The 10,569-nt window shown below is 41.6% G+C and overlaps 3 protein-coding genes across 3 annotated transcripts; 1 reads left to right on the top strand and 2 right to left on the bottom strand.

Moving 5' to 3' along the window:
• Positions 1-704: 704 nt before the first annotated feature.
• Positions 705-1,076, bottom strand: RB195_008362 (uncharacterized protein; the record flags this gene model as incomplete). The annotated part of the gene is made up of 1 exon (XM_064194812.1): positions 705-1,076. One exon carries the CDS (start codon positions 1,074-1,076, stop codon positions 705-707), a length of 372 nt encoding a protein of 123 aa, XP_064045957.1.
• Positions 1,077-7,490: 6,414 nt separating this feature from the next.
• On the bottom strand, positions 7,491-7,917 carry RB195_008361 (uncharacterized protein; the record flags this gene model as incomplete). The annotated part of the gene is made up of 3 exons (XM_064194811.1): positions 7,491-7,534; positions 7,591-7,651; positions 7,801-7,917. The coding sequence occupies 3 exons, from the start codon at positions 7,915-7,917 to the stop codon at positions 7,491-7,493; spliced, it is 222 nt and encodes a 73-aa protein (XP_064045956.1).
• Positions 7,918-8,664: 747 nt separating this feature from the next.
• On the top strand, positions 8,665-9,636 carry RB195_008360 (uncharacterized protein; the record flags this gene model as incomplete). Its single annotated transcript, XM_013446151.2, has 2 exons — positions 8,665-8,811; positions 9,520-9,636. 2 exons carry the CDS (start codon positions 8,665-8,667, stop codon positions 9,634-9,636), a joined length of 264 nt encoding a protein of 87 aa, XP_013301605.2.
• Between the last annotated feature and the right edge of the window lie 933 nt (positions 9,637-10,569).

The raw sequence follows: 10,569 nt of genomic DNA, 5'->3' as shown, positions 1-10,569 counted from the left end.
GTTTAGACTATACACATTGTGTATAGATTCTTCGTAGACTTTATAGTACAGATCTCTTTCGCTTTCAAACGTTCATTACATATTATATGCACTTTCTGCCTTCGTCCACTAATGTATGTGTATTTGGTAATTGACAAATGTACGTACGCACTTTCAGTGCTTATTTCGTGATATTAACTTCTTTTTCTCCTTCTTCATTAGATTCAGTGGTGAAATCCGTTTTTATATGTCGATATTGTAACTGGAAGCTATGGGATTTTCCTATTGTAGTTTAGATAGTTCTCATTTCATGAATCTCGACGTGCATCCGCTGCACTTACATTTTTTTCCTTACTTCCCAGATAAATCATAATGATGTGTATAGCGTACTTAGATTCTTAGATGGCCTGGACGTGCGGCCCCTAGCATCTTTTCCACTCCTTTCGTTCCTTCTCCGTCAAGCATGATGTTCTTAAGTTTCGTGGGCAACATTGACGAGGTCATTGATCCGTATCCAGCTGAGCTCTCAGCTGCTCTATCTGTGCAGCAAACACATCATACCATCTGGTTGGCGGCCTCGCTCGAATTCGTTTGTCATGTCTTGAGATCAACTCTAGCATTCTTTTAGTCTATCTATTGTCGAGTTTTTCTCATAATGTGACCGAGCCCATCTATGCTTTGCTTTCCGCACTACAGTCCACTTGTTCCCAAAGATGGGACATTGCTCATAAGTCGGAGCTGCGAAGACCGGCTAGGTGTTGTGTACGCCTGTTAAACTTTAGAACACATCTCTCAAAAGCTCTATGGGTAGTTAGCAGCTTTCTAGACGTGGCAGCGGTGTCTGCCCATGTCTCCGCTGCGTAACAGAGCGCTGTAAGAATTGTGGAGCCGAACAGGTGACCACTGAGATCTTGGTCCGTTAGTTGGTCCGTAGCTTCCCTAACGGATGCGAATGCTACGCGCGCTCCTCTCATTCTTCTGTTCAGTTCTTCCTTCAATTCGTTTGCCACATTCATAAAGTCCAAGCTAGACTTATGACGAAGTTTCCACGATATGGGAGCCTTCAAGTTGTACTCGTTTGTCCTCGCAAAAGACATTCTTCGTTAACTGTGCCTCCTTTCGGTTTATTCGCAATCCTATTCTCCTCCCTGCTTCGTTCAATTCCTTGAGCATCGTCTCTGCATCATTGGTACTTTTCAAAAGGAGAACGATGTCGTCCGCAAAACGAAGGTTCGAAAGGAATCTTCCGTCAACACGTATGTCCCTTTCTTCCCAAACAAGTGATTTCATCATCCACTGTAATGCAGCCGTGATCAGCTTCAGCGATATAGCATTGCCTTATCCCCTATCCAATAAGTGTGATGAGGTGGTGGTGGAAAAGCTGTATTCTAGTAGTGCCTATATCGTAGCAATTGGCTAATGTCCTCAACAGACGGTGCGTCCACACATTGATCGACTAGCGCTGACAGTATTCCAGTAGTTTCTACGCTTTCCCGTTGTCGACGAAGGTTGGAACTATAGACAGGCGCTATTCTCGGCAAACCTCTATGACCTTTGACACGGTCTGGATGTGGTCCATACAGCCGTTGATGGAATGCACCTTATTCTTGAGGGTGGGCTTCATGCAGCGTTCTAGATATGCGCGTGAGGATGATCTTGGTGAATATTTTGTACAAGACGCTCAGCAAACATATCGGACGGTAGTTCCGAAGGTCCTCACGGTCACCCTGGCTTTTCCTCCTGAAGATAGGACGTCAAGTGATCCGCTAGAATTATATAGAGCGGATGGTCACCAGTGTGAAGAAAGTCTGTTGATATAAAATCAGGTCCGGGGGCTGTGCCAGGCTTCACGGTCTGAATAGCAACCCCTTTTTCCGAAGGAAGCATCCGTGGTGGAACTTCACCAGTGGATATGATCGGGTTGACACAGGAGTTGACGAACGCAAGCGGACGAATAGAACGTCTCCGTAATGGTTTCCATCTCACGACGAAAATGGGTACGAATTCCTTCTTCGCTCAGCAAGGCTATTAGCGGAATATTATATATTTCTGGAGGTGCCTGTTGCACTTCTTCAGACTTGTCTATCTTTATTCTGCTTCCAGAATTTTATTCTGTCTGCGTTTCGAAAGACGCTCCTCCAATGCCTTTCTGTGGCTAATGTTTGCTACTAACCGCTCAGGACGCATTAAGATTATGTCTCAAAGTTGTCGCATGCGCAAGAGTAACGTGTTCTCACTCCTAGGAACAAACATCCCCTTCAGCACGATTAGGGGGACCACGTAATCTGCATCGCGTTCTCAATATAATTGTTCATGGAGAGCCGAAGATAGTAAGCTTCCTGATACACTCCCTTCAGTCAAGTCCAACGTTCTCCTGCAACTGCAAGAGTTGCAGGCTCAGATCCACGGAGCACGCAAACTGCAGCCTGAAGCCGGAAAACTTGATCCATGCCGGGGTGGAGGAGCATAGCTGGTTGGTAATCTCCGAGAGTCCTTATAGCCCCGACCTCGCTGCATCCGATCACTGTCCTTTCAACCACCTCTTGTATGGAAACACTGAATACTAGGTTAGGAGGGCCGATTCTCCTACTCAATTTATGCTTAGGTAGACTGAATATGACCCTTCCTTCCATAGTTGAAGAGTAGCTTAGAATATATTTTAAATACCAGAAACAAAGAAACAATATTTTTCTTGGTATTTAAAGGCATCACCCCACGAATCTGAGGTGGTGCAGATTTCAGGTGGAGTAGTCGTATACAGGATGGGAGACTACAGGAGGAGGATCCGTCCATTTCTTGCTAATTGCCGTAAAAAACGGCCCGGAAGATGCGGCGCCGCACAAGACTGACGCGCTCCAATCGAACCTCTTGTACAAGATGGCGCGCCAAAGCGAATGAAGCCGTATCTTCTGGGCCGTTTTTTACGGCAATTAGGAAGAAATGGACGGAATCACCCACCTCTGCGTAGTCTCCCATCCTGTATACGAATACTCCACCTGAAATCTGCACCACCTCAGATTCGTGGGGTGATGCCTTTAATTTCCAGAACATGCATCATGCATTTAATTATAGCAGATCGATTCAAAACAGAAACGCTTTGTCATGACAAGACGCAAAATGACAGGCTTCTTCAATTACAACGAGACAAACTGCAATACTCGAGACCGGAAAAATCTAACACCTAGATCTTCTATAACGAAAGTATGCTATGTTCTGAGATTTTAATATTCTGTCAACCTTATGACAACAACTTAACTATGCACTTAACTGCGCATGGAAAATTAATTTTTGTGAAAGAACTGGCCGAATGCTACAGAGCACCTTTCGTGTGCTCGGTACTCATGTCGTCATCAAGTGATGCAAATAGGTGCATGCATAAACAACTTCTGTTGTTAGCGCTCTCATCTTAGTCCGATTACAGCGACAAACGAGCTTGTAGAGTGAAACTAAAACGATCGCAAAGTTGAAACATCGAGGAAAATGTAGTTGGAGGCCACTCAGTGGTCCCGTTATTTCTCGACGCTCTAACTTACTTTTTTTCTCTTACTAACTTTAGCTTATATGTCGTGCATCCTCTAAGACTAATGCTTAGGCCTGAGGGCTCCGATTGATTAAATTATTTACTTCGAGAAACAAGAGCGCCACTGAAGTGCACCCCCCTCCTCCTCCGGGCTTCATTTTACCCGAAACTTATCACTTCTCACTTTTACCAACACTTTCACCAAGTAAATAAATGTTGAAGTCTTCAACAAACAAACAACAGACGAAGCCAACGTAAAGTTCCTCTTTTAGAAAAAAAAGACAGGATTCTGTTATACATCAGAGCATTGTTAATCCGTTCTTTTAATAGAAACAGAAACTCATTTCACTAAAGAGAGGAGAATTTTTCTAGCAATGAAAAACTAAAAAGGAACGTGGTGAGGAAAAAGAACAGCAGAACGGTAATTTGCGAAAGCAGCACATAACTAACTCTCCCTTGAATATGAAAAGGAAACACAAATGACATGATTTTGCCTAGCACAGAACGTGCTAGTGCAAAGCAGACTAGGAACACAAAGATATCAGAGCAAATGTAAACCAACCATGAAGACTTATAGTTCCAATGAAGAAAAAGTAAGATTAAGAACGATTGCTAATATAGTAGGGTCAAGGCGACATAAGCGACTGCGCTCGAAGCGGCTCGGTGGATCCAGCTGTTGGGCTCGGGTGGGACCGTCCCGAACTGTAACGATCCGTGTTGCTGCAGGGGTCCTTCTCGGTCCAAACCGCTATGCTTCACCACTTCGAGGTGGCAGCTTAAGCAACTGAGCTTCAAGTTGTTTTAGCCTGACTATAGCTGTGGTTTACAGAGAGATCTTGGGGAAAGAATTGATGAACGATTACAAAAGCAGAACTTCCCTCTAGAAAGTTTCTTCCGTTCTTCAAAGTTACGAATTCTTTTATTTCTCGCGCTCAATATAAGTATCGTGATTTTTGTGCGCGTAAATTAGGATCGTTCACGATAATTTGGGATCTTATACCCAAAAAAGGAAACGGTGAATCAGTGGTAATGTCTATCAAACGAAGCAATCAAGACGCAGAAAAACTGCCGACTGTCTCCGGCCAAAACAGAAAGCATCATAACATAGAAGTGGGCCGCCTCCCTGCTGTATGGTCCGACAAGGAGTAGACAGTTATCACAAGCATAACAAATTATTATGCTCCGAGATCGAAAAAATCTTACCAACGAAGCAAACTTGGCGATTTATCACACTTTTTATCATCATCCTGTATCACTTCTAGATTATTTTATATTAGAGATGGTCAGAAGCGTCAAAAGCGTGGTGGAACGGCGCATTTCTAATGCTTTCAACAATACGTGTTGCTGTAATCAGCATATTAAATAAGTAATAACGCACATTCTCTCCGACATATATTCCCATAACACAACGATTACTTTTAGAAAATACACTGAAAAGAAAACTGCCAACACCCTTCATACTTGTACAAAAACATACCACAACAGTAACAACACACACATTTCACGTACCCCATCTTTCATCGTTATCTCCTATATTCCTTGATCGTTTCAGTCAGAAGACTTCCTCATACTTCCCATAGGTAATCGGAAAACATGCGAGATTTCCTCAAATGTGTTTTTAACTACGTAGATTCAGATGTTTTCTCTAATCGTGCACGAAATCCATGATAAGACTGTGCACATTGTTCTTGAGAGAAACTTATAGAACGATTCCTTCACAAACACCATAACAAATAAGTAGCGTCACCACTTGAACGTGTTGAAAGTGTAACACGGAATTAATTACCTTTCCAGACAATGATGGATACACATTTTGTGGGATAGATGGGAGCGATTTGTTGATATGGGTATTAAAAAGAGTTACATACGTGCCAGAATACGTTTTTGATAGTTACGTCTCATCAATCTTACTGTTTCTCTACTGGAATCGTAATGAAGCATAATCTCCTCTCTGAAAGGCAAGTTTTTTGAGATTGTTTACAGGACGTAATGTCATAGCCGTCAACGTAATGTAAATAATTTCCATCCTAATCTTAATGTAGCCATAATCCTTGTTTTCTTTGAGAACTCAAACAAGCACACTCAAGACGCAAAAAGTAACTTTCCCATAGCCCAAAAATGTCAGTGCATGCGTAAACAACGACATTATCCCTCAGATAAAACCATGCTCGACCTCAATTTGTAAATGAGTGGAACTGCTACGAGGAAAAAAAATTAATTTAACTTCCAAACAAAAACAAAGAGCGAGTTTGACGGCAATATCAAAACACTTTTATAAAACATATACGAATAAAATCATTTCTTATGAAAGTCAACTACGTGAGTACAACTCTTTTTTCAAGAATAACATCCATTTAAAAAAACTAGCTGTCAGAATTTGCACCATCGAAATACATACCTGCAGTCCATCAACCGAGTTACCAACAATGTGATTCTTGCGATATAATCGACAACCCAAGTATTCTCGTTTGAAAATTCTTGAGGTGATGAATAATATTTGATATTATATATATATATATATATATATATATATATTTGATATTTAAGCATCTCAAAACGTAAACTACTAGAAGATTCAACTATAGCTGGAGACCGTCAATGTGCACTTTTTACAGGCATGAAAAGGTACAAAAAGCAGGCTGTTTTCTTGATTTGTTTTAACAAATGTTAGAAGCGCATATGAAATCCAGTACACAAGCAATAAAGCTCAACTTTTTTTTGGTTACCACTTCAGGAAAGTGGCGACCATCGTTTTGCATACATTGTCTGAATCTCTCATAAATATTCTCAAATTTTCGGGTGTCCTAACGGTACTTGCACACTATCATTTCTCCTTCTCCTTTTTCGACCTTTTGTTTGCAATGCAACGCCATTTATAACGGAGAAACATGAAGGATTTGTCTATCAAAGAACATTTGGCAGGGAAAAGGCCTACAGGTTCGATGATACGGCAGCAGCTCGATGACAGGACCGCACAAGAAACAGAAACATCACGGAAATAACTTTGAAATAAAGTATACGATATCAGCCCACAAGAAAGAAAAATCTGCTGGGAGGGCATTGGAATCATTCTGGATTTTCATCGGCAATCCATCCATGAATGACAGAAATGAGTACCGATCAAGTACTAATGACTTTACGCCGTTCGTAACACTTTGTGAGCTATAGTCCCACACGTAGTTCCTTAGCATTATCCAGACACGTAGTACTAAAGGATACTGCACAGTGCGTAGATCTGATTCCCCTTAACAATCTCTATGGTTCACACAGCTCTCTAGCCAGAGAGAATGGTCAGTTTGTCTTTCTTTTGAAGTTCTTATGTGGTGTACTTGGAGAGATATCGGTGACTGGCAAGGAGAGATGAGGAGTTTAGTGGGATATGCACAGCATCAGAAAACCCCGAGCAGTTTTCAGCCTTTCGGTAAAGAAGATGTTGTCGAAACGTCAGGCCATTAATAAAGTTTCACCAAAAGAACTTTCGCACAACAAACAAACATAAATCCTGTTTTCAACCTGTTAACTCAAACAGAAAAGGCTTTCTTACTCGGAATAAGAGCACGAAGTGAAAGGTGAAAATGTATCGTCGGATCAAAACGAATTGAAGTCTGCTGCAGCTAAGTGGACGACTGCGCTCGAAGCGCGTAGTGGAGCCAACGGCTGCGATCGAGGTGCGACATCGCTGGTTCCGCAGTCCGGGTGGAGTTAGCAGTGGTCCAACCTAGATCCTAAACCCTGTCTCCATCAGACCACGCATCAGGTCATTTTCACAAGATTATAAGCGAAATTCACGTTGTGCACGTACATAACAACGACCATTTATTAAATCTGCTGTGATAGTGAAACATCCTTGTTCATCGATCCAACTCTGTATAGTTACAGAACTTTCAAGTCTGTAGAACGTGAAGATCACTACCTACACCCCTTACCACAGAAGATTACAAGATATTACATACGAGACAAAAAAAAACAACATCAAAATTATGAGTTTTGTCTAAACGCCGACGAAAATACTGTAGAGTTGTATCCGCACATATGCTAGGAAAACAGGTTGACTCGCATTATTCGAAACGAAAAAAGAAAGAAAAAATTACTTCGTAATCTTTCTAGAAGGTTGACTCTGTCACAGAAGTCTTCGCCCTCACGACGTAGACCCTGAACCACATGCAAATCTTTCTACAAGTACGGAAACAGAAAATACAGGGTCTCAACTCATATATTCTCGTCCCTATTAGCGACAGTCTGTCGTAGCCATCATGAAAATAGCGTCTTCCGAAAAGAAATATAAGGAAAGCGAAACTAACTGGAATTGTTCGTGATATTCTCCTCGCAAAACCACAAATGATTCCCTTTCTTTTCTCAACAGCTCCGTAGAACACTGTTAAAGGAAAATCATAATCAACTGATAAAAAAAAAGCCATCACCTTGTATCAAAGTATTACATGTACATATTGAATCTCTTATCACAAAACTATGAATGAGTTAGGTGTTCGACACCTTGTACTTCCAACAATGGTTTGAAGATGAAAATTTAATGGAAACTAATATCTATAGTCCAGCAATTGTACTTGGATGAAACCACAAAATGACGCAGTCACACTGTTGTTAAGAAATGAATTTATTTGGACACATCATTCTGATTTTGGAAAAAAAGAAAACGAAAAGAGACCACTGAACATTAAAATGTTAAGTAGACTGTGTCACATCACCATTACTGCCTACAAAAACATGCAAACCGGAGTCCTTGTGGGCGCAAAATAAAATATGCGATAATCATTTGTTAAGGATTGTTACCTGCAAAATACAGCCCAAATCTGTCTTTTTGCTGCCTTTTCTTTTGAACATTTGTGCAAACGATGAGTTGTCATGCGATCAGTTGCCTTAATCGGCCGAAGAACTAATCTTGAAACCGATCCATCAACGTTTTTCAAACATATTTCCTATGAATCATGGGAGATGGTGAAATCGTAGCCATCTGTTTCACCTACAAATTGTTTAGTTTGACAAGTTTGGCAAATATATCGATGGTACGATATAAAACCCAGTTCGTCTACTTTCTACAGCCCTTTCATTTGAGTGAATCTTCACTTCTGAAATTAGTTACTCTTAGTTGCACTTCAAAGCAGCATCATCGCCATTTCATAGGAGTCTTGAAACTTCAAAACACAATGAGGTCACTACTTTTTTACCTAACAATATTCGTCCTCGTCGATGTAGCTGTAAGCCAGATTTACCTTACCACATGTGCCAGAATGGATGTTCCTATTCTTGATAAGGCTGCCAGAGCAGCTTGCATTACGTCCTGCAGTATACAGGTGACGGATTTCTTCTTGACCACAAAATCCTAAGCTTCCACTTAAACTTACAACCCTATCAGAGGCTTGCCGTTGTGGTGTCTCGGTCGCCTCAGTACAGTTGAGTCAAAACGAAACGAAGCTCGGCGCAGTTGTGTAAGCGGCTCGGTTAGGATCAGAAGGAACCTTGCTAGCACTATTCATCGCTACAGTGCGCGATGGTCCCACTTTGACCGTATCCGCTACGTCCACCGCGCCGTTTCCAGCCCAGCAGCTTGCGCAACTACACCCTGGTTTATGTCGTTTTGACCCGACCCCATAAATTGTTTCCATATCTAGAAAGTTATGAACACATGACTTCCACTGAGGTACGAGACCTAATTTCTAGACTTTTTGCTACTGTTTTCTCTATCACAAAAAGATATTGCATAAGACCTTTTCTTGCTTTTCCTTATGTCGCGAACTCAGGGTCATAGTGGCCAAGAAAAAAAAACTTGACATTTGTGGAAATATGATGAGACATTCGAAAATTACGGTTTAACTTTACGCCCATCTCCATATTCAATGTTGCAAAGAAAATATGAGTCTAAAATCAATTTTCGTGAATACTTAATGGCAAAATTTCAAGCAAGAAAGATTACCAGTTGGAATAGTCGTATTTTGAATAGAATTTTGAAACATTGTTGAATTTTCAAGCATTCTTACAGCATTCCAAATGTCCGTTTTCAGAACTGTGGCACGGGATACTGCGAAAAACGTGGCGGCCGGAAGACTTGTGTGTGCTCACGATGCGCTAATGGTGGAAATGTCCCACTTGACCTCTTAATCAAAAAGAAAGGGAAATAAATGATGAATTAGTGAAATAAAATATTTTAGTACATTTTATCACCACAGACAAAGAATGTAAGAATGTATCAAGACAACCTTTGCAGACAGCGTCAATAATTTCCTCATTACGACTATCTTTGCTCAACGGTTGTGAAGCGGTCCTGTGATATACGTTCCAAAGTTTGTGAACGCTAGTCGAATGGCCCGAACGCATAGACGTAGTATTTGTAAGTGAAAAAAACTAACATTTAACGGAGGCTACATAATCTTAAGTCGGAAAATTTATCGTATGTGCACTCACTGAATCAGGTTGCGATGTGTGGTTGCCTATATACTTCCAACTGCACTCGTATCAACAGCATAGCACTTCCTACCTCAGTCAGTCCCTCCACCATATATCTAGGATTTCCCATGCTCGTGGACTTCTCTTGAACTGTCTGTGCGCAAGAAATTGACAAAGCAGACTTAAATCTAACAAGAAATTTCTCTTTCGCAGGTGAACTCATTCCATTTCACACCTCAAATGAAAAAAAAATAGTTGGGTTAAAATAACATGAAGCACGGACAGTTGCACGAGCGGTTGCGTTCGAAGTGGCGCGGTGGGGCGTAGCGATTGGGATCCTGTAAGGATCCTCGTTTCTGCCACCCATCTCTGCAGTTCGCCATGATGGTCCCACTTCGATTCGAACCGCTGTCTCCACCGGACCGCTTTGAACGCAGCTCCTTGCGCAACTGTTCGTGCTTCATGTCGTTTTGACCTGACTATATCATAAACTTTCACATACAGTCGCGTTCGACAGGAACGACGCAGCGCAACCGCAACGAAGAAGAATACTGTTGCTGCGAGGAGTTTAAAAGCGAACCAGAGGTACATCATCGGCCGTACTCAGAGGCATAGTCCCAGCGTCCGAGTTATCTTTCGACGATTGCAGCTACAAATCTTAGTATTCT

Source organism: Necator americanus, chromosome III (assembly GCF_031761385.1).
Source record: "Necator americanus strain Aroian chromosome III, whole genome shotgun sequence".
Taxonomy (NCBI): Eukaryota; Metazoa; Nematoda; class Chromadorea; order Rhabditida; family Ancylostomatidae; genus Necator; species Necator americanus.
This window is presented reverse-complemented; position numbering and strand designations above follow the sequence as displayed.